The sequence below is a fragment of the Artemia sp. Qi Xiang Cuo genome, chromosome 18 (genome assembly GCF_049724085.1).
Source record: "Artemia sp. Qi Xiang Cuo chromosome 18, ASM4972408v1, whole genome shotgun sequence".
Taxonomy (NCBI): domain Eukaryota; kingdom Metazoa; phylum Arthropoda; class Branchiopoda; order Anostraca; family Artemiidae; genus Artemia; species Artemia sp. Qi Xiang Cuo.
The window spans coordinates 2,465,116-2,490,543 of NC_142811.1; the positions used below are offsets into that span (position 1 = coordinate 2,465,116).

The following is a 25,428-nucleotide window of genomic DNA, read 5'->3' on the forward strand; positions in this document are numbered from 1 at the left end:
AATTCGTTAACACGAACTCTTTGAACACGATCGCATGATTCGAATAGAATTCAGAATTTCTCTTAGCTAGTTGAAAATGTGTATGAATTCTTCATTTTTAGCTGTATTGCAGAGGTAATAAAGGAACATTTTGCATTTTTTCTAACTTTGTGTGTTTTCGCAACAGAATGGCTCATATTTAAAACACTTAACCTTAGCTAGTTGAATATGTGTATGAATTCTTAATTTTTATCTGTATTTCAGAGGTAATAAATGACTATTTTTATTTTTTATAACTTTTGCGTGTTTTCGCAATAGAATGTCTCATATTTAAAACACTTACCCTTAGCTAGTTGAAAATGTGTATTAATTCTTCATTTTTAGTCGTATTGTAGAGGTTATATAGGGATATTTTGGATTTTTTCTAACATTTGGGTGTTTTCGCAACAGAGTGGATCATATTTAAAACACTTAGCCTTAGCTAGTTGAAAATGTGTATGAATTCTTAATTTTTAGACGTTTTTTCAGAGATAATAAAGGAATATTTTGTATTTTTTATAACTTTTGTGTGTTTTTCGCAACAGAATGGTCCATATATGTAAACAATGGGCAAAGTTTATAACTTGCATACCGTCCACCGAGAGCTGTGGGGAATTAAGTTATCCTAATGTACATAGTTATCATAATTTAAGCCCTGCTGAACAAAATGGATATCTCAAAATTTTGATCAGGTGACTTTTGGAAAAAAAATGAGTGTCAGAGGGGGGCCTAGTTGCCCTCCATTTTTTGGTCACTTAAAAAGGGAACTTTGATTCTTTAAAGGAAATGTCAACTTGCTTTACCTTCATGGAGCTAAAAACCTGTTTTCAAGAGTTTCGGTTACCATTGAGCCGGGGCGCTCCTTACATACACTTCATTAACACGAAGTCTTTGAATACGATCGCACGACTCGAATAGAATTCAGAATGTTTCTTAGCTACTTGAAAATGTGTATGAATTCTTCATTTTTATATGTATTGCAGTGGTAATAAAGGACCATTTTGCATTTTTCTAACCAAACACCACTGAAATATTCCAACTCTTGCATTTCAACGAAAGAAATTCTAAATGAAATTTGAAAAATCAGGAAAATGTAACTGTGACAAGGTAAACCAAAACCAAACACTACTGAAATATTCCAACTCTTGCATTTCAATGAAAGAAATTCGAAATGATCTTTGAAAAATCAAGAAAATGTAACTGTGACAAGGTAAACCATAACCAAACACTACTGAAATATTCCAACTCTTTCATTTCAACGAAAGAAAATCAAACTCACCTTTGAACAATCATGAATATGTAACTTTGACAATGTAAACCATGACCAAACACTATTGAAATAGTCCAACTCTTACACTTCAACGAAAGAAATTCAAAATGAACTGTGAAAAACCAAGAAAATGTAACTGTGACAAGGTAAACCATAAACAAACACTACTGAAATAGTCCAACTATTGCATTTCAATGAAAGAAATTCAATATGAGCTTTGAAAAATCTTTAAAATGTAACTGTGACAAGGTAAACCATAACCAAACACTACAGAAATAGTCCAACTCTTGCCTTTCAACGAAAGAAATTCAAAATGAACTTTGAAAAATCAAGAAAATGTAACTGTTACAAGGTAAACCACTACCAAACACTACTGAAATATTCCAACTCTTGCTTTTCAACTAAAGAAATTAAAAATGAAATTTGAAAAATAATGAAAATTTAACTTTGACAAGTTAAACCATAAACAAACACTACTGAAATAGTCCAACTCTTGAATTTCAATGAAAGAAATTCAAATGAACTTTGAAAAATCAAGAAAATGTAACTGTGACAAGGTAAACCACAACCAAACGCTACTGAAATATTCCAACTCTTGCATTTCAACAAAGGAAATTCAAAATGAACTTTGAAAAATCAATAAAATTTAACTTTGACAAGGTAAACCACAACCTACCTCAACTGAAATAGTCCAACTCTTTCATTTCAACAAATTAAATTCAAAATGAAGTTTGAAAAATCAAGAAAATGTAACTGTGACAAGGTAAACCACAACCAAACACTACTGAAATATTCCAACTATTGCATTTCAACGAAAGAAATTCAAAATGAACTTTTAAAAATCAAGAAAATGTAACTGTGACAAGGTAAACCACAACCAAACACTACTGAAATATTCCAACTCTTCCATTTCTACAAAGGAAATTCAAATTGATCTTTTAAAAATCAAGAAAATGTAACTGTGAAAAGTTAAACCACAACCAAACACTACTGACATATTCCAACTCTTGCATTTCAACACAGGAAATTCAAAATGAGCGTTGAAAAATCAAGAAAATGTAACTGTGACAAGGTAAACCACAACAGAACGCTACTGAAATATTCCAACTCTTGCATTTCAACAAAGGAAATTCAAAATGAACTTTGAAAAATCAAGAAAATGTAACTGTGGCAAGGTAAACCACGACCAAACACTACTGAAATATTCCAACTCTTGCATTTCAACGAAAGAAATTCAAAATGAACTTTGAAAAATCAAGAAAATGTAACTGTGACAAGGTAAACCACAACCAAACTCTACTGAAATATTCCAACTCTTCCATTTCAACAAATGAAATTCAGAATGAACTTTGAAAAATCAAGAAAATCTAACTGTGACAAGGTAAACCACAACCGAACGCTACTGAAATATTCCAACTCTTGCATTTCAACGAAAGAAATTCAGAATGAACTTTGAAAAATCATGAAAATGTAACTGTGACAAGGTAAACCACACCCAAACACTACTGGGATGGGCTTTGGGGTCCGGAGATGGCATTTGGGGGTCTGGGTGGGCCTGTGGGGCGCCAGGGGACCGGTGGATGGCCTTTGGGGCACCGGTGGCCCTGTGGGAGCTCGTGGGGCCTTTGGGGACCGGAGGAGGACCTTTGGGGCATAGGGAGGGCCTTTGGGGGTCCGGGGGCCAGTTGGGGGCCTGGGGGACATTTGGGGCCTGGGGATGGCCTTTGGGGGTCTGGGTGGGCTTTTGGGGGCGCCGGTGGCCCTTTGGGAGCTTGGGGGGCTTTGAGGACCGGGGGCTTCCTTCGGGGTTGGGGTAGGAGGATCGGAACCCTTTGGGGTTGGGTTAGAGGACCTCACAACACTGTTCAAATGAAACTTGTGTATTATAACGACCACACTCAAAACCTCCTCCAAAATCTCTTCAAAAATCTTCTTTTAAAATGTCTCTATCTGTTTCGCCGAAATAGTTCCATAACCTGTCTAAAACGGTTTCGCCCAAATAATCACTAAACGTAAATTCAGCGTGTTCCTTTGTTATTGGCATCTCTGTGCTAACGCATTTCAAATTAATAGGAAACCTTCTCGCGTGCTAAAACAATTCATCGCTAAGATATTTCTTGCCTAATTGTTTCCATGGCCTTTGGTTATTAATATCCTTTGGAGTTCGACCAAAAGAGTTGTTCCCGAGGCAAAGACATTAATGATATGGATCTATTCCTGGAGAAATGTTTCTAGGCGGAAATTTTTAAAGTCTGACAGATGATGTCATTGATTGATTGATCTGTCAAGAAGGGGAAATTAATTTGTTGTTTCTAAGGGGAATTATTGATTCACGATAGGTGAATTGAGGTCGACAGCACAGGTGTTCCAAATTCCCAATCGATTATGCAATCAATTTCCCAGGGGATTCCATGCCCATATATGGTGCCCCTTCAGCATTAAAAATGCTGACAGGACCACGTGGTTTTTGGTTTTGTCAGTGACAAAGTTAATTTTTTTCAAATTCTCACTGAAAAAAAACATGAAAAAAGACATAAATGTGAGAAAATTCCTGTTTTTCAAATTCTCACTGACAAAAACCATAAAACATCCATAATTTGATGTTGACATCCGAGAAAAACATCAAATAAATCGACCAACACACATAACCATCCAAGAAAACAACCATAAATGTGACAAAGTTCCTGTTTTTCCATTCTCACTGAGAAAACCATTAAACAGACATGAATTGCTGTTGACATACATAAATGTGACAAAGTCCCTGTTTTTCAAATTCTCACTGACAAAAACCATTAAAACAGACATAAATGTGAGAAAATTCATGTTTTTCAAATTCTCACTGACAAAAACCATAAAACAACCATAATTTGATGTTGACATACGAGAAAAACATCAAATAAATCGAACAACACACATAACCATCCATGAAAACAACCATAAATGTGACAAAATTCATGGTTTTTCAAGTGAGAAAAATTCTGTTTTTTCATTCTCACTGAGAAAACCATAAACCACGTGGTTATGTTCGGAGTTATAGGGTCATCTCTACTAACGATGTTGGAACAATGTATTATTTATTATTTTTTTTTCCTTTGGAGCAGGGCACTTCGTATCGAAGAAGATGTCGTAGAAACTTCAAAAAGGGCTCATTCAATTGGAAATTGGAGTGGCTTGTGTCCTTTTTGATAGTCGGAAGTGATTGGAAGCCAACTAACACCCCTTCCACGCCCACCATTTCCTGAAACACATCCAATCAAAATTATAAGATAACCATTTTGTTCAGCGTAGTTGATTTCCAGATAGAAATTATGTTTTTGAGGAGGACACTCCCCCAAAGCCCTCAGGGCAAGGGTTGTAAGTTATGCCCTGGGGGCATATAAGGTTCTTATAGAAGGCGTTGTCGTATAAACTTCAAAAAAGGCTCATTCGATTGGAAATTCAAAGGGGTAGTGCTCTTTTAAATAGTCGAAAGTGATTGGAGGGAAACTAGCCCCCCCCCCCCGCCCACCATTCCCCTAAACACATCTAATCAAAATTTTGAGATAGCTATTTTGTTCATTGTAGTTGATTTCCAGATAGAAAATATTTTTTTGAGGGGGACACTCCCCTACAATCCTCGGGGCAAGGGTTGTAAGTTATGCCCTTTGGGCATATAAGGTTTTTATAGAACGTATTGTCGTAGAAACTTCAAAAAGGGCTCATTCGATTGGAAATTAAAATGGCTAGGGCCCTTTTTTATAGTCGAAAGTGATTGGAAGGCAACTAACACCCCTTCCACGCCCACCATTTCCCCAGAAACACCCAATAAAAATTTTGAGATAGCCATTTTGTCCCACGACGTTCGAAGTTCAGGAAATTATACTTTTGAACAGGACACTCCCCCCCCCCACAGTCTTCAGGGCAAGAGTTATTTGTTATGCCCTGGGGGCATATAAGGTTTTTATTGAAATATTTGTCGTAGAAACTTGAAAAAGGGCTCATTCAATTTAAAATTCAAAGGGCTAGTACCCTTTTAATTGTTAAAAGTGATTTGAGGGCAACTAACCCCCCTCTCATGCCCACCTTTTCCCCCAACACATCCAATCGAAATTTTTAGATAGCCATTTTATTCAACCCAGTTGAAAGTTTTGGAAATTAGGTCTTTAAGGATGAAAACCCCTCCCCCCACAGCCCTCAGGGTAAGAGTTGTAAGTTATGCCCCGGGGGCATATAAAGTAGTTATTGAAAGCGTTGTTGTAGATACTTCAAAAGGGCTCATTCAATTGGAAATTGAAAGGGCTAGTGCCTTTTTTTAATAGTTGAAAGTGATTGGAACGCCCCTCTCACGGCCACCATCTTCCCAAACACATCCAATCAAAACTTTGAGATATCTATTTTGTTCAACGTAGTTGAAAATTCTGAAAATTATGTCTTTTTGGATGATAACCCCCCCCCCCCCAGAGCCCTCAGTGCAAGGGTTGTAAGTTTTTGCCCTGGGGGCGTATAAGGTTTATATAGAAAGTTGTTGTATAAATTTGCCTAAGTAAAGAACGATGTTGGCACAATGTATTTTTTTTTTCATACCCGGGCACTTCGTATCGAAGGAGTTGTCATAGAAACTTCGAAAAAGGCTCATTCGATTGGAAATTGGAGTGGCTAGTGCCGTTTTTAATAGTCGAAAGTGATTGGAGGGCAACAGGGCCCCCTCCCCAACACACATCCAATCAAAATTTGAGATAGCCATTTTGTTCTGCGTAGTTGATTTCCATATAGAAAATATGTTTTTAAGGAGGACAATCCCCCACAACCCTAAGGGGAAAGGGTTTTAAGTTATGCCCTGGGGCCATATAAGAACGATGTTGGCACAATGTATTATGCATTAATTTTTTCCTTTAGAGCAGGGCACTTCGTATCGAAGAAGTGTTCGTAGAAACTTCGAAAAGGGCTCATTCAATTGGAAACTGGAGTGGCTTGTACCCTTTTTAATAGTCAAAAGTGATTGGAAGGCAACTAGCACCCCGACCAGGACCACCATTCCCAAAACACATCTAATCAAAATTTTGATATAGCCATTTTGTTCAGCGTCATTGATTTCCAGATAGAAATTATGTTTTTGAGGAGGACAGTCCCCCACGGCCCTTAGAGCAAGGGTTGTAAGTTATGCCATGGGGGTATATAAGGTTTCTTATAGAATGCGTTGTCGTAGAAAATTCAAAAAAGGCTCATTCAATTGGAAATTCAAAAGGCTGGTACCCTTTTTAATAGTCGAAAGTGATTAGAGGACAAGTAACCCGTCTCGCGAACCCACCTTTTCCCCAAACACATCTAATCAAAACTTTGAGATAGCAATTTTACTCAACGTAGTTTTAAATTCTGGAAATTAGGTCTTTTATATTGACACCCTCCCCCAGCCCTGCCAGCAAAGGGGTTAATTGTTTGGCGGGGAGCCTATAAAATGTTTTTTTAAATTTTTTCGGTTTAAACTTCAAAAGGGCGCTGGTTTATGGACATTGAAAGGGCGTGGGCCATTTTTAATATTTGAAAGTGATTGGAGAATGACTACCTCCTCTCTCACGCCCACCATTTTTCCAAACACATCCAATAAAAATTTTGCGATAGCCATTTTGTTTAACGTAATTGAAAGTTCTGGAAATTCGGTCTTAGAGAATGACAACCACCTTAACAGACCTTAGGGTAAGGGTTGTAATTTATGCCCTGGGGGCATATAAGGTGTCTATAGAAAGCATTGTCGTTTCAAAATGGGTTCATTCGATTGGAAATCGAAAGCCCTAGTGCCCTTTTTAATAGTCGAAAGTGATTGGAAGGCTTGACATTTTTATAGTAAAGATCGATGTGGGTGTAATCTATTATTCTTTGTTATTGTTGTCGTTTAGATCAGGGCTCTTCGTATCGAAGGAGTTGTCGTAGGAACTTCGAAAAGGCCTCATTCGATTGAAAATAGAAAGGGCTGATGCCCTTTTTATAGTCGAAAGGGATTGGAGGGCAACAAATCCCCCTCCCACTCACACCCTCCCACCCCCACCCTCCCATTTGCCCATTATGTTTAAAAACTAAAAGTTGCCATAAGGTTAAATAAAAATGTACAGTATTAATTCTAATTACCAAAAAGGCATCTCAGCAGTATCCCAAGAAAGACTGAGGGTATTATGTTCAAAATTTCGGTTCTACTTTGCTCTTAAACTCAAAAAGTCTAGCTCAAAACGAGCAGAAATTAACATAAGTTGGGCGCAAAACCTCTATGTCTTCCCAAGGCCAGAACAAAATTTGCACTTTACTGACAAAATAAAAATGAATGTGCATTGTCAGTTTAATATACATATACTGATATTTAGTAATCAAAATGTTAAAATTATTTCATTTATTAAAGTTATAAAAGTAAAAACATTTATATTTTTTTCAGTAAAGTGCAAATTTTGCTCTGTCCTTGGGAAGACATAGGGGTTTTGCGCCCAACTTATGTTAATTTCTTCTCGTTTTGAGTTTGACTCGGTTATTTATTGTATTTTCTGTTCTTTTTGGGTATAAATTATTTATCGATGCTGATTTGTGGTAGTTTCACGCTTGGTAGATTATTTTATTTTATTTTTGCTCATTTTTTGTTTAATGGAGTTCTTTACTTTTCTTTGAAAAACTTATTTTGTGGAAAATTTTGTTTAATTAATTACAATAAATATCCGATTCAGTCTTAAGACTAAGAGCTAGCAACTAAGAGAATTAGGCCTAACTCTCCAGTGGCTTCTAAAGACCAGAACATAACTTGCACTCTACTAAAAACAATCCTTATTTCAAGCTGCGTGTTTTTACTTCTTATATTATCGAAAAAAAAAATCATCATCATATCTAATATTACTGAAAACAAAACTAAAAACAAATGAGTGTGGATTGACATTTTAATATATATACCGATAATCATCCCTGAAAGTCTTAGTAATTGTGGATGTATTGAAGTTAATAAAAGAGATAGCATTTAAAATCTATTCTGTTTTCAGTACAGTACAAATTATTCTCTGGTCTTTAGAAGGCTAGAAGGAATGCATTTCATAGGAATATATTCAAAATGTTTACGAAAAATATAACTCAGTCCTGAGAAACTCTAATGAAAAATTCTTTAATTTAGAAAAAATCGGGATTTGTAACGTATTTATAAAAAGATACATAAGTACACCGCACATTTACTAGCGAACTTTTGTTTGTTTATTAAAATTCATGATTTTAATTAAGAATTCCAGAATTAGTATCACGAAGAATCGGATTGTGAGTTCATTTTTTATTCTGATGCAAAATACTTTCCCGTCACTTTAGGGCCTTATGGTTTTGTCAATTGGTATAGATAGATAGATAAGTGTATTAAAGCCAAAATATACGGCCATGAACACAAAAAGAGCACAAATATACTAAACTTACATCGCAGCTACATTTGTCGGTTTTAGTTCAATATTTTACAACGATTTTTCTTAAAAATTTAGAGAGAAAAAACTAGATTCATTCTAATGCAAGCTCTTCTACAATTCTGGAAATTCTGGAAATTCCAGTTCAATATAGCTTTACGTGCTAAAGGCGCACGTAGCCTACACAAGACAAGGAGTTTCTATTTTATTACCAAAATCAAGAAACCAAGAAAAATCAAGGCTATAAGCTATTAACTTTGCCCATTGTTAGCAACTTTGCCCATTGTTATACATATAGCATTGATTATTTGGAAGTATAAAGATATTTTTGCGGGGGGTGGGGGACTTTTCTGGTGGTGCATTACGTGGGAGAATCTTTCCTTGGAGAAACTTTAATTTATGGGAGAAGGGATTTTTCCATGGATGGGAGCTGGATTTCCCAGAATTATTTAAAAATGATCAGAAATTAAATAAGAAAAACAAGTCTTTTTTCAACTGAAAGTATGGAGCACCATTAAAACTCCGGACGAGCAAAATTTTTACGTATATGAAAGGGTTGCCTTCTGCTCAATACTACGCTCCTCAAGATATAGCTTTTTTTTAGAACTTTTAAAAAAGCTTAATGTTCTAATAGTTATTCTTAAATAATTGGAACAAAAAGACAAACTTTAGCGTAAAGAGCGAGGTATTGAGGAGGGAACAACCCCCTCATATACGTAATAAATAATAATTTATGTTTTTTTAAGTTTTAATGTTGCTCCTTACTTTCAGCTGAAAAAAATATTTTTTTAATTTAATTTTATTAAAAACTGACTCCCTATTTTTCTCTTTTCCAAGACTTGATGGGTTGTATTAGTTTCCATTTAACCATTTCAAACATCATTTTCACTAACCTTTGTATTCAAAGAGAGTTACAATCAAGTTATCCCATCATTAAATTCTACAGTTATTTGGTTTATAGTGTGTCCCCTGAAAAAATGGACAGTTGAAAAAAAAATAATAAATCTGAATTTCTTGCTTATTTCAGTCTTGGAACATTCTGAGGTTTCAAGTTAGCCATCCAATATCATTAGCACAATACAAACCCTATGTTTATATGATATATAGGTTTTGTGATACATATGATACTATGTTTTTGTAATGTTTTTATAATATAAGCCCTTTTCTACGCCCTATGTTTAGGGCGTAGAAATGGATGATAAGTAGAAGCATAAAATTTGAAATCTAAGAGAAAATATTCAAACATTTATATGTAAATAAATATTTATAATTTAAGGCTATTCCAACTTGAGAATATTTTTAAGGCAAATGTTAATTATCAATTGTTGTTAGTGCTGAACGAATCACCACACATGATATTTCCGATGACAAAAGGTTCAGCTCTATATATGAATTAATTAAAAAAAAAAAACTTTTTACACAAAACAAGATTTTCAAAGAAAAGTAAAGAGCTCCATTAAGCCAAAAGCGAGCAGAAATAAATTCAAATAATCTTCCAAGCGTAAGACTACCACAAATCACTACCAATAAACAAATGGAACTCTAAACGAACAGAAATTACAATAAATAGCCGAGTCAAACTCAAAATGAGCAAAAATTAACATGAGTACGGCTGATAACCCTCATATCTTCTCAAGACCAGAACATATGCGCTTTACTGAAAAAACAAAACAAATTACCGTTGATTGTCAGTTTATTTGACATAACCTGATATTTATTCCTTAAAGTTTTGATAAATTAAAAAAAGTCAAAACATTAAAATCGTATTTTGTTTTTAGTAAAGCGCAAATTATGTTCTGGTCTTGAGAACTCATGGGAGTTATCAGACTCATGTTAATTTCTGCTCGTTTTGAGTTTGACTTGGCTGTTTAATGCAATTTCTGGTTGTTTTGATTTTCAATTGTTTTTTCTAGTGATTGTGGTAGTTTTACGCTTGGCAGATATGGAGCTCAAAATCAAAATCTTGATTAGATGTGTTTTGGGAATTGATGGGCGAGGGGGGCTCGCTGCCGTCCAATCATTTTTTACTATTAAAAAGTCTCTAGACCTTTCAATTCCCAATCGACTGTGCATTTTTCGAAGTTTATACGACAACAAATGGCCATGTCAAAATTTCTATCAGATGTATTTCGGGAAAATACGAGGTGTGGGGGGGTATCTGCCATCCGAATACTTTGAATCTTATAAATGACACTAGAACTTCTGCTTACCAATTAAATGAGTCCCCTCTGAAGTTTATACGACCACTCTTTCTATAAAAACCTTATATGCCCCCAGGTAATAACACAACCCTTGTCCTGAGGGCTGTGGGGTGTTGTCATTCCGAAAGACATAATTTCTGGATCTTTGAACTACGCAAAACAAAATGGCTATTTCGAAATTTTGATTAGATGTTGTTGGGAAAGTGGTAGGCGTGGGAGGGGATTAGCTGCCCTCCAATCACTTTCGACTATTAAAAAGGGCACTAGCCCTTTCAATTTACAATCGAGTGAGCCCTTTTCGAGTTTTCTACAATAGCTCCTTCGATACGAAGTGCCCTGGTCTTTAAAAAAATATTTATTGTGCCCACATCACTCTTTACTTAGGCAGCGCTATTGTGCTTCCTATGAAACAGTGAAATGGAACTTAAAAATATATAATAAAGGATAAAAACAAACACATTTTTGGTCAAGGGTGATCTTATCATCATCAACCTTACCCTTACCTTAGATCCACCTGTGCCTCCAGAGGCACCCAAGGCATCAAGAAGGAGCCGCCAATCTTCCCGCCGGTTTGCTGCTGCAAGTATGTCCTCCCACTGAGGTTGGATTGATGTGTGCAGGTTATGGAGATATGTCTGGTACGTTTTACGCAGGGTGTTTCTGGGTCTGTCACTGCGGCATGGACCCGATCGTTGCTAATGGAATGCTGTAATTGGTAGTCGGAAATTGTCCATATGTAGTACATGGCCAAGGTATCTCCATCGGCGGACTCTTATAATATGTGTCACAAGAGGCTGGCCAGTCTTGTCACGGATGGATTGGTTTGTTATTCTCTGCCGCCAACGGATGTTGAGAATTCTTCTGAGACATGTGTTTTCGAAAGCAAGTATTCTTAGCTCTTGTTCCTGGTTCAGGTGCCAGGTTTCGGCAGCGTAAAGCAGCACTGGCATAACATTGCTATTGAAGAGTCGTAACTTTAGCAGTATAGAGAAGCTTTGGGACCGCCACACTTTCCGTAATCTATTGAAGGCCCCATCATCATCATCAACACCTCGATAAAAAAGAGTATGTCTGCTATGTGTTTTTTCTTCCTCTTTGTCAGGGCACATAATCAAGAACAAATGGTCTTAGGAAGTTGGTGAGGTACCCATTTGATCACAAATTATATACCCTAGCCCCCTTTAAGGACTGAAATTGATAGAAGGGTCAAAAGATGTTCTTTCAATGCACCATGTGCCCCTGAGTGTCCTTAACCCTCTATAGCATTGGCCAAAAATACCAAGATATAACTTTTAATCAGAACCTTTGGAAGCCCTATAGAACCTAATTCGGGAGCTAATATTATAAGTATAGTCCTGGATCCAAGGGCAGCAATATATTATGCAAACAATTCGCACAAAACATGCCTCATGCATATATCTTAACCCTTTCATCTCATTAGCTAGTTGTTTAGCTTATGATTGTGGTTAAGCTGTGCCATATGTAAAAGCAGAAAAAAGCAAAAAAACAACTAAAAAATTTTGGTTTTGCAATCTAAATTTTTCCATATTTAAATTTAATTTACAAAAATATTCATTTAATCCTTCCAAATTTTCTTTTCAGTTTCGAGCAATTTGGTTTTTTGGCAGATTTTTTAGTAATAAATTTTTGAAGACCTGATTAGCGGTGTGACTAATTATCTCTCAATTTCAGTTAAATGTTCTTAATTTTAATTTTTAGTGTCAAGCAGTGTTTTCCCAATCCTTCAGTGACATGGTTGATCAATTTGGAACACTAAGCTACTCTTGGTTGCCTGAGCTACCAAAGCAAATAGGCCAAGATACTCCTGGAGCAATACTGCCCTCTATGTCGGTTAGTTTTTCTCCTTCTTTTCATTTGTAAATAAAATTTTAGTCGTCATCAGTTGAATTTTTCTGCTGTTCCCGGCGAATTTCTATGACAAAAGTGGGGCATACTGTTGTCCCTATGACAAATGTTGTCCTATGTTGTCCTACTATTTCCGTATGTTGTCCCTGTGACAAAAAAGCGGGGCATACTGTTGAAACGTTGAAAATTTGAAAGTTTTGAAAATAGTTGAAGCTGTTGATAATTTCGCAGTTTTGTAGATTTGAATAAATCCTTGGTTAATAATAAAATTAGATTTGAGAATCATTTAATTAGTAACTAGTAATTTAATTTTAAAATCTGGGAAGGGGCTCCTCATTCTATTTTATTTATTTTTTATTTGGTTATTTTAAATTTATTGGAATTTTTTTTTTGTTACCAAACGGAGAGATGAAGAGCAATCCTTTTATTCCAGTATATGGAGTTAGTATTATTAATTTATTGTTGAATGCATAAATCCACACACGAGTTATTCTTACTCTGATACATTAATTTTATTGTTTTGTAAAAACATTTTTTTATTGATTAATAAAGAACTTGAACGTGAACGTCACTTGGCATGAACGACAAAAAGGCAGTGTCCATGTTATAATGAGGGAATGTCTGAAATTTCAATAGTATCTTCAAATTCATAGCAATCCATAGCTCAGTGTAACGGTATGGACCTAGTAGATTGTTATGTTTCCAATGTTTTTATTAACGGTGTTATTAACGTTTTATGTGTTTAACGTTTTATTGTTTTTCTTCCTGACCTCTTTATATAGAACGGATTTGTATTGAAACTAATTTTAAAACTTAAAAGAAAGCTTAAAGTCCAAAGGAGAGTGAAATTGAATGAAACTGAATCTGATTGTTTGATTGTTGAAACATCAAAAAAAAATATATGCTAAAAAAAACGGAACTTTGTTTTTACCACACCATCATCATTATTTTATGTTCAACCCGTCACGAAAAGATAGGCAGGGCCCAGAAAAGACGGTGTAAATATATAAAAAAAGAAGAAGAAACAACAATCAAAAAACACACTTTAACAGCTACGACCATGAGCTAAAGAGAAATGACCAAAGATGGGAAGACTTCTGGCATTCAGTGGAAAATCACAAATACGCTTCTCAATAACCCCAACTGGATTTTTCATTCGATACTGTATTTTCTCTGCGGAAAGAGTTACTCATGTTCGCAATTCCATCAAATACTTCGTAAATTTAAAATAAAGACGGCAAACTTGCTTTTCTTACTACAATTAAAAAAAGAAGACCAAACATGAGCAAGAGCAAGTAGGTGAAAAACTCTTAGGCTGCTATATAACTGAGAACGGTGTACTCTACTTAGATTCGAAACATTTGAGGCCAGGGATGCCCACACAGCCCGTATCTTACAAGAATAACTTTTCAATGCCAGGTTTTTTAGTTTATTTCAGATTCGCTCCAATAAGAATACCCAGGTAAAACAGGCTGCTAGCAAAAGAACTTCAGAGCCAGATAGACTTACTGAACTTCGATTTCCTTTACAGTTAAATGGTAAAACAACTGTCTTATCAGTATTAAAACTCTAACCAATGTGCTCATAACTCTTCTTGGAGAAGCTCAAAAGTCAAAGAGCATTCTTGGAAAGTGTAGGAAAGGTTCACTAAGTCATCCGGAAACTTAACTAACAAGAGATCAACTCCTTTGAAGATAAATGCACAGTTCAACTTATCTTGATCAATAACAATGCAAGTATTAAACAAAACTGGAGAAATCAAAGCTCCTTGGCATATACCTTTCAGAATCCGAAATAACAGAACGCTGTCTTTAAGTTTAGCTTTCAGATTTCTATACATATATCTTAAACAAATAATTCTACTCCAAAAGGAGCGCCTTACCTACGCTTCAAGTTAAACTGAGATAGACCTGTGTAATCATCTCGATTGACCAAAACAACACCAGTTGACGTTTGTTTCGCTTGGATTGACACCAACTACATAATGATTAGTTGTGATACAATACCGACCAGATTATTGGACAGCATAATGGATGGAGATTATGATCGTGAGAAATGTAGAAGGTAATATATAGCGCTTACTCAGGACCGTCAAGAGAAGCCTAAACTCAAGAAAAGGGGATCGCAATAGCTGGTATGTATTATTTAACATACAATGCCCTCAATTAATAGCCAGTTATAACATTTGGCTCATAACTTTAAAACGGGGAGAATTGGTAGATTTGTCTCAAATTGGCAGTCAATAACCAGGCATTGGACTATTGTAGTTACAGGTCATAAGACTGAATGTGAGAAAACAATATTGAAAGTTTTAAAAATAAAGAACACAAGTTTTACTTTTGAAGAACTACAGGTTATAAGAAAAGAAGTGTATACTTGATTGCATAAAGGTCTTACTGTTAAAGTGCCGAGTTTAGAACAAAGGAAATACTTTGTATTTCTCATGCTTTTATGGTCCCGAAGGAAAATGGTTCTTCATCATTTATACTAAATTTTAAAAAGCGTTAAATAAGACCATTTTAAAATGGGAAGTGTACAATCTACTGTTTAATTAATGACAAAAAATTGTTACCTGGCCTCTGTAGAACTTATCGATTTATATTATTCATCCTCTGTTGATTTCATGATCATATATGGTTTTGTTCTGAAATATGTTGTTGCTACGCTTACACATTTTTGCCAATCGGTTATCAATAGCCTGAGGGTTCTTATGAAACTCTTTAAACCCGCTTCTCAGTTCTCCCTACTCTGACAAAGGTGCAATTTATCAGTTGTTTACATCAGGGTTTCCACCGTCAGTAGGATTTTACTAGATCTAGTAAAAAAAAAATCTAGTAAATTTAGAGGATCTAGTAAATTTCCCGAAATCTAGTAAAAACTAGTAAAAAGTCACGATTTATAGTAAACAAAACTTTTTTTATTTTCCATGAATTCAGGGAAAAAAATTATCGTAAACATATGACAATGTATAATTTTTGCTTGTCTGTTTTACAATTTACAATTTTGCTTGTCTGTCTCAGAGACAGACAAACAGTCACCTATTTTCATAAACAAACACTTCCCTTCCGGCGTCTAAAGGTCAACAAAATCAGCTTTCTGTGTATCAAATCTTACCAACTTAAAATGAAGCTATAGTGACACTTGGGTTTGTGATGATTGGGAATATATTGGAATCAAAACAAAATCCAACCACCCAAGGTTATCAGGTGAATCTCCTCAGTTGGAAAATCCTTATTGAGTAAAAAGGAGCCTGCTGAGAAAAATTAAAAGTAAGTAGAAATGTAACATTATATATATATATATATATGTATATATATATATATATATATATATATATATATATATATATATATATATATATATATATATATATATATATATATATATATATATATATATATATATATTATGTTTAAGAGGTAATTACTTGGCAAAAAAAAAAAAAAAAAAAAAAAAACTTTCGTCCTAATCCAGCAATTGAGACAAATGTGCACTTGAACAAGGCCCTTACCTTACCCATCTATCCAACTACCTAGGACCAAACAGTATACCCGAACCGTCAACCAAATAGAAATGTCCAAGTCCATGCAAAGTCGTCATCAATAAATGTAAGTCGTTGTAAATTTACAAGCAAAAGCACCTTAAATCTAGCAAAATATTTCCAAGTAGAACCTTTCATTTAGGGCTCATCAGAAGAAATACCACCTGCCTTAATGGGTTTCGAGGCTTTACTTTCTTTACCTGGCACGGTGGAGCCTCTACCATAAGATCTATATGGTAACCCTATGTCAGGTAAAACTTGTGAAATACATGCATACTAGTCAAGCTATTAAAAATTACATACAAAAAGTGTTTCAATGTTTCCTTAATAAAATCCCAGATGTCACTGACAGAGAACATTCTGGAACAAATGAAGACATCTCCAGATGTATCTTTTATTGGTATCTGGAACCAATTACCAATTTAAAGATCCTCAAGCTTGTTTGAAAACCACTACAAACTCAAACTTCCAAAAAAGAAAAGCGCAAGAGAAATTATATTAAAATATCATTCAGTATTTCTTTATAATTTTTTGTATATTTACTTAAAAGGCCATGATCCATAAAACTAAATTTTTTGAATTGCCAACTAATTTTTCTGGCAGAAAAACATCTTAAGATCAGTTTTTAAGTCAGCTTATTAATTCTATTTTTAAAATCTGTGTAATTACTGCATATTTTTGCATACCTAAATAATTGAGAATAATGAGCCGAATAAGTAATATTTGAATGTATATTACTTTCAGGGAATGGAAAATTAATTACTTCAAAATTAAAATCATCCGTTTTATTATATAATTTAAAAACTAATTTATTATTATTTGAAATATTAATATTTAAATCTAAGAAATGGTCGGAGTGTCCCATCCCAGAGCTAGGCTCAAGAATTAACTCTTGTGGATAAATATTTTTTGAAATCCCAATAAACTCTGCACAATTTATTACTAAGAGATCGTCCAGATACCTTTTATTATTTGAAAGGTTATATTTTACATTGCTTGGGCTATTTTTATTTATCATATATTCGTATTCTAATTGACTGAAAAACAGGTCTGCTATGAATAGACTCGCATTCCCACCCATAGGAATACCTACGGTTTGTTTATATAAATTCCCATTAAATCTTATAAATGTATTAAATAGAACAAATTCCAATAAATCGCATACCATATCCAAGCTATAACATCTTGAATTAATAGTACTTCTAAAGAAATTCGTCCATCGATCTTTTTTTATTAAAAGTATCAATTTTCAAAAATCCGATATTAGACAAAAGAAAAGATTTCTTTATCACCATTTTCAATTTTTCGAATACTAAATTTAGTGACAGATTTGTATACAGAGTTGTAGAATCAAATGAATCGACTCTTTTAGCTGAAACATTCGCCAAAGTATCTATCACTTGTAACGAGTTATTAACACTCCAATATGGGTTAAAGTTAGAAAATTTTTTAATTCCGGAGCAATATGCTTTAAATTTATTTCTAATTTCTCCTAAGATTAAAGATATATCAGTAGCGGCAATTCTGGTTGAACACATTGCTGCCCCAGCAATAAAACGGGGTTTTGTGGATTCTTATGAAATTTTATCTTCCAATATAAGAAAGCAAACTGTTTATCATTATCATTTATTTTAATATTGAATTTTTTCAAAATTCTTTCTTCTATATTTTCAATTAAACTATTCTCCTCCATATGGGCCTTTTCGTATGTATTTGTTGTTTGTAACTCTTTTGATAAAATATCACAATAAAGTTTCTGACAAATCATAGCAAAATTAGTGATTTCTTTATCTACTGTTATTGTTGCATATTCAATCTGAGTAGTTACAATCTTTTGTTTCTATGTGACATTAAGGATCAATGAATTTTCCTAAGTCATTGTTTGATAAGATCTACGCAGACTCTTTAGTAAAAAATCTAGAATAAAATAGATAAAGTTCTTAAATCTATCTTTAGTAATTTTCTCCTTCTTGCACCAATTATCAATAAATAAGTTTAAATCATTCTTTAATCCCCTAAGAATATCTGCTGGCCTTATGCGGTATATATATATATATATATATATATATATATATATATATATATATATATATATATATATATATATATATATATATATATATATATATATATATATATATATATATATATATATATATATATATATATATATATATATATATATATATATATATATATATATATATATATATATATATATATATATATATATATATATATATCCAAAAACGATTTTTGAACTTGTAGGTTTCCGGAATTTTCAATCATACTATGAAAACGAAAGAAAAAGAAACAGAGAAAAAAACTGATAAAAATATAAAAACCAAACCGTAAAATAAAAACACCAAACTAAAATTGGACGACCCTTTCCTAGTAACGGTGAAAGGGTAACTGAATAAAAAACACAAGTCTAAATGGCATTTCAGAATTTCATTTTGCGTAAAGCACTTTTAAAGGCTGATCGCTTTCCAGTTTGATTGTTATCGGAGACTCTATTCTATTGCACAATATAACTTTGTGGATGTATGTAAATATTCAGCTACCCTTTCACCGTTACTAAGAAAGGGTCGTCCAATTTTAGTTTTGCGTTTTTATTTCAAGGTTTGGTTTTTATATTTTTATCAGTTTTATTATGCACTAATGGCGGACAAGCAGAAGTCTTGACCGAAATATTCGCCTAATTTTTCAATTTTTTTCACTGGCTGTTAATTGTCCTCGTTTCCTTTCTTCGCGATTTTTTGTTTACCACATTCAGAGGAAAAATTAACAAGTTTTGTTAGAGGCAATTCTATTGAAAGAAAAATAGATTTAACTACCTTAGTAGGGATAGAATCTGGCCCAGATGAGGACGAGTTTTTAAGCCATTAACAATTTTAGTAATTTCACTTACTGTTACTGGCTCTAGAAACATAGACTTAACACAAGATGGCCCGAGGTAAGATCTAAAGTCCGGCTTAGGCCGAGACAAAGTAACTGTAGAAGTAATATTATTACCAAGATTAGCGAAGAATGAGGTGAATGCCTCTTGGACATTAAGCTCACCCTCCACAGCTCCATCACTAATGACCAGACTCATAGGTAAAGAGCTAGATTGAGAACTGGGTTTAAGTACAGAATTTATTACCTTCCAAGTTTTACGAATATCACTGCCAAAAGCAGCAAAGTTATTTGGATAATACAGAGACTTGGCTTTCCTATACAAGGAATTAAATATATTCCGTTAGATCTTGAATTGACCAAGACGAATAGCAGCTGCTGAAAGTTTGGCGCATTTATAAGCTCTCCAGTGACTATTCTTCCTTCTCCAGCTTTTGACAAGTCCGGACGACATCCATGGGTTTAGAAGAACAATCCTTATAGACCTATGATTAGAAGGTGGTACTTTACAAATGCTACGAATAGCCTCTTTTATGGTTCCATAAAAGGACTCAAATAAAAAAGAAACATTCTTATCATTATCAAGCAAGCTCCACGAATTTTTTTTTAATTTGGACCCAAGAAGAGATAACTCTTTCTCACCAAACCTAACAGAATAGGAATCAAACACCTGAGCTCGGTTACTCTTCCCCTGTTTAAAGCTGAATCGAGAATATATTGGAAAATGATCGGTGATATTACTAACTAAAATTGAGTTTTCCTTCAAACTAAGCGTAGTAAAGATTTTGTCAATCAAAGAAGCTGTAACATTAGTTACTCGTGTGGGGATGGATGTAGATGGTAGAGTTCCTGCGGCAAGCATGGTTGAAAGAAAATCAACTAAAGCCGAAGAGTTTGAATCCATCAAATTTATATTAAAGTCACCCATTATGATTAACCAACACGGATGTTTCAGTATTATGTCAAGTATTTCCTCAAGATTCCGAAGAAACAACGGAATAGCACCACTAGGAGAATGATAAATATTGCCTATGATTAGATCTATACCATTAGATCTAATTTCTATAAATTGTGACTCGAAAATACCTTCAAAATTCCTTGATAAGTCATCACGCAAGCAATAATGCAAATTGCAAGAAATATACATGGCAAGACCTCCTTTAGCCATCTTGAAGCGGTTTATACGTTCCATTTTATAACCATGGATATCCAATAGCATTTCATTGCCAGAATCCAAAAATGTCTCATACAAACCGACAACATCAGGCTGTCCATCCGATACAATTTGTCTCAAATTATCTATTGACGAGGAGAGACCCTGAATATTAAGCTGAAGTGCTGCCAGAGAATAATTTCCTTTGGTAACCTCTTCCTCCCCCAAATTCGAAACCTATATACTATTACAAATGGGGTTTATATTAATCGGATTTTTAATAGCCTGACCCACAGAATTATTTATTATACTAATTACATCAAAAGGATTATTTTTAAGCTCGCAGAGGCGACTCTCATGGTTTAAAATATTCACAAAAGCAGGTTTCGTTTGGAGTCCAATCAATTCACCAGAGGAACCAAAAAGAAATCATTACTTAAATTAATTACAAAAGAAAAATCTGTCAAAGGATTACAAACACATAAATAACTAATAGCACAGCAGGTATTATTGGAAGGAACCATTAGCACGTAAGGATAAACAAAAATGAAAAAAAATAAACAAATAAAAATAAATTAAAAAATTAAAATTAATGACCTGAGGAAGGAATATACAAATTAAGAGAAATACTAACATCTAAAAACGACACAACCGAAGTAATAAAAGAGATAAAAAATACCGAAAAGTGCACCCAAAAATAAATAGAAACAAAAAATATTTTTGAGAAAAATATTACAAAAAAGATTAAAAAAAAACAGAGAAGAAAAAAAGAACCGAAAACTAGTGACTCTTTTAGTAGAGAGAAGAAAAAACAAGAAAAGGGAAAATAAACAAATAATCCATGAGAAAGTAAAAAAAAAAGAACAGACAGAAAGAAAAAAAACAAAAAAAAAACAACTAGATACAGTCAGCGAGAGACCTTATCTTTTTTATTGGAGTCCTATCACTAGGCTTTGCCAATATTTGACCCCGATCAGACCAAGCATTCCGCTGACCGAATTTGTCTTTCGCTGTGCTTGGTCAATATCTCGTCTCTGCTTGGTCAGAGACTCAACAACAAAAATACCACTAGAGGCCAACTTGGATTTGGCCTTGAACACTTTAAAAGCAACGCTTTTGCTCGAAAACTTCACTATTATTGGAGCGATCCTTGGAGCAGATGGAACCGCCTGAGTTGAATCAGTTATAGCAGCATTATTCAGTGTAAGTCTATACACGTTCACGACCTCATTTGCACTAATTTCAGGCAAAGACATCTTCTGATTAATAGTTAGCAACACAGCAGAACGAGTGTCAACACCAGCTTTCTGCCTAACAACGTGAAAAACCAGGCTGTCAAGTAGGGATTCTGGTTCATAACTATCCAACTTATTCTCAATCCTGTTTAGTCTGTCCCCTAAATTTTCAAGTTCATTACTCAGTCCCTTTAGCGACTTTTCGATTTGCTGAAACTTAGGGTTAAATTCAATCAGGAGAGCATCATAAATTTGACTAGCAATAAGCTCAGTCGTTTCTTTAAGAGAGTCTGAGCTAGCCAGCTTTTCCAAAAATTTTCGAGTTATACTGTCCAGCAGGTCATTTTTGGTTTTATCCAGTTCAGCTTGGGTAGCTACAAGCTGCTGTTGTATCGGGCTAATACTGCTAGATAATGCTAATGCTGGGCCATTTGCTTTGCTTTTATCATTACCTCTCAGCGCAAGGTATGTTTTTGACAGTCTCATGTAAATATCAGGCGTAGTAGCAAGCTTTTCAAAAGCTTTTTTTGAAGCAGGAGCAGACAAATTAACAGTGGTAGGATCATAAACTTCGAGATTTGCATCCACGAGGTGAAATTCATCATACGATCCATAGCAAAATGCCGTATAAACTGGCTTGCCTCGTGTATCTTTACCAGCTTTAATTATTCTTACTGGCCAGAGGGCATAATCCTTGAACTTCGCAAGAGCAAGATGAAACTGTTTAAAAGCCATGATTATCAGTAGCAAGATAAAAAAAAGCAATACTTATCTTTACGCGAGGCCAAACAAAATATTCCAAATAAATATTCAAAAAGTTCAGCGCCAGCCAGCTAACGTATTAGCCAAGACAGGTATTCACTCGATTTTTACGTCACAACACGGGTGAAATGAAAATAGGTCTTGTCTCGGGAGTATTTACCACGGCGGCCAGGGGGGGGGGGGGAAAACACCAGCCACCATTTACAATTGGGTGTTGGATGTAAAAATTATCCAAAATCTAAATGAATATCCTGAATCTAGGTCACTTTAACCCACAGCAAAATGTTACGAGATAACAGTCACTGAATTAGCTACGGACTCTAATTAATTCCGGATATAATCCTTTTTCAACACTTATTCAAAACTGGGATTTTATCCTTTTGAAAGAACAAATTGGTCTTCACAGGTCAAAGACTGAATATCAACTCCCCCTCTTTGACTTGATTCTGAAGTACCTTCAGAAGGTAGAAACGGATCAAGTAACTAATATTTTGATATTTCGAAACTGGACCACACGAGTCCATTATCTTTTACTATTGAGGCTTTTAGTATGAATTCCCAAACTTCTACCAGGCGATATTTCTTCTTTGTTTCTCCCTCAAAAGAATGACCTTGCACCATCCATGGTTCAAAGCGCTACGTCTAGAAGCGTGTGTCGTCTCTGGCAAGGTTTTTTCCGCCAAGGAAATTCTCCTTCCATATTCGATATCATCATGGATTGATTGATTGATTGACTAAGAACGGGGTTCACATGAAAAAGGGATCGGCTTTTGTGGAAAAAAGGGATCCATCCCCTGGAGGAAATTCCCCTGGAGATCTTAATCTCTTTTATGGAACCTCGTCCATCAGGTGTCTGAAACAGTGCTGTTAATGCTACAAGCAGTACTTCATCGGCAATTTTACCAGGCCTTCAGTTGAGCAGTGATAAAATCGCAAGAAGATCATGAGTAGTGTCTTTAATAGAAGGCCTGATCTTCCCAAGCTTTCTAGTATCTGGGATGTAAAACGTATATTCGATATCTTTACATTTCCAGCTTTTTATATCAAAATTCATCAACTAAAGACACAAACAAAAAATTAGCAGTTTTATGGATTTTATCGGCTTATGAAAGAGTTTAGTTTTCTGGCTAATTCGTCAATTAACAATATGATACACAATGACGATGGAAGTTTGTGTGAATCACACATCCCTGTGTCTGCTGAATCACCTAGCTAGTTATATTAGAATGACATCATATCTGAATAGAGACGACGCATTTTTTCTTACATACCGTAAGCCTCATACTGCTGCGTCCAAGTCATCCTTTTCTAGAAGAATCAAAGAAGTGTTATTTCTAGCAGGAATAGATCTCAGTGTTGCGCTCATAGATCTTGGAATGATGCTCATAGCAACAGATCTGGCTCAACGTCCCACCTTAAAGCAAGAGTAGTTGGTGTGGATCAAATTGTAAGATATGTAGGCTGGACAAATGCGAAAACGTTAGCAAGGTTCTACAATAAACAAATTGAAAGTGGACAACAGTTATTTGTTTTTGAAATTACTCATTTTATTTTGTTATATTTGAAATATCTTACTATAAATTAATTTTGTACAGCATCCTTCTTTTTACGAAGGCTATTATTGATTATTCGCGCTGGATTAGCTCATAATGAACTTTAAAATCTCAGTTTAACTCGAAGCGTAGCTAAGGCGCTCCTTTTGGAGTAGAATTGATAAATTAAACGAAAACTTACCAAGTTTGAAGTTTGATTGTAATTCTATTCCAAAGAAGGAGCACCAGCGTAGCTAAGAGTTCAACTGCCCTCCCAATTTTTCTTCCCGTTGAACTCTCAGCGTTTCATCATTAGCTTAACCACCGCATATTATAATGACTTTAAAATACTGGTGTTGTTTTGGTCAATCGAGGCGATTGCACATGTCTATCTCAGTTGAACTCTCGGCTACGCTGGCGCTCTCTCTTTGGAGTAGAATTACAATCAAACTTCAAACTTGGTAAGTTTTCGTTTAATTTATCAGTTATATAGTGGAGCATCAACACATGTCATACGGGCCTCAAACGAAACCTGCACATATTAAAAACATGAAGCAAACACAAATTATTCCGTATATGAGGGGTTTACCCTTCTTCCTCCTCCTCAATACCTCGGGCCTTAGGCTGAAGTTTGACAGGTTGTCCCATTTTTTTTTAAGAACGACTCCTGAAACACAAAGCCAACATATTGCTCTTCTTACCGTCCAGTTTCTGTTTCTTGCAATATTAGCAAGGTCTTCGAGTATATTCTCTTACCTAATCTAACTCAAAATATTTCTTTCTTTCGTGAAAATCAACTTGTTTTCAGACCTGGTGTGGGGTGCCAACATGCTCATCGTGTCCTTTCTTCTATTCTACTTTCTAATTCTTCTAAGGGTAAAGGCGTATATCTCTGTACACTTGATCTTTCAAAGGCTTTTGATTCTGTTGTTCATAATCAGCTTTTCTTTTCTTTGGCTTTTTCTGGTGTTAATTTTTCGGTTATTTACATTCTACGGTTTTGGTATTCTAATTCTTAACTCCGCCTGAAATCTTCACCAAAAACAACTATCAAAGTGCTTCGTGGTGTTAGGCAGGGAGGTGTTTTATCACCAACCCATTTCAAAATTTGTATTTCTACTGTTCTGGAAAAGATCTCAGGCACTTATTTTTCTGGTTCTACTGATATTTCTTACATTGCCTATGCTAATGACATTCTGTTGATTAGTCGTACTAAACCTGCTCTTTCTGCGATGGTTTCCTTAGCTTTTCAGTCTTTCCTAAATATTCTGTTCTTAAGCTAAAGGATTTAAAAAAGATTAAAGTTACATATTTAAAATTTTGCAAATTTCTTCCTCTCTGCCGCCATGGACTAGAAATCGGTATCTGGTTAAAAATTTATATGTTACGGATGTAACTCAAAAGCTCGGTGACCTACACAAAAAGCTTTCTGCAGATGCATTTTGTAATATTGTCCCTGTCCATGGTCTTTTACAGTTCTTTTCTTAGTTTAATTTAATTGCTAGTGTTTGTGGATGTTCTTTTTTGTTTTTCTTTTTTATTATTATGTTTATACTCCACTTGT

At 34.7% G+C, this 25,428-nt stretch overlaps 2 protein-coding genes across 3 annotated transcripts in view; one reads left to right on the forward strand and one right to left on the reverse strand.

Moving 5' to 3' along the window:
• Window positions 1-25,428, reverse strand: part of LOC148941115 (trypsin-1-like) — a 433,373-nt gene that overhangs the window by 102,913 nt on the left and 305,032 nt on the right. The gene's annotated exons all lie outside the window — the stretch shown is intronic.
• LOC148941116 (uncharacterized) overlaps window positions 1-25,428 on the forward strand; it is a 171,309-nt gene that overhangs the window by 22,062 nt on the left and 123,819 nt on the right. For both annotated transcript variants that reach the window (XM_089104302.1, XM_089104301.1), the window contains exon 2: window positions 12,597-12,728. In XM_089104302.1, coding sequence (XP_088960428.1) covers window positions 12,597-12,728 — 132 coding nt within the window. The remainder of the gene's footprint in view (window positions 1-12,596; window positions 12,729-25,428) is intronic.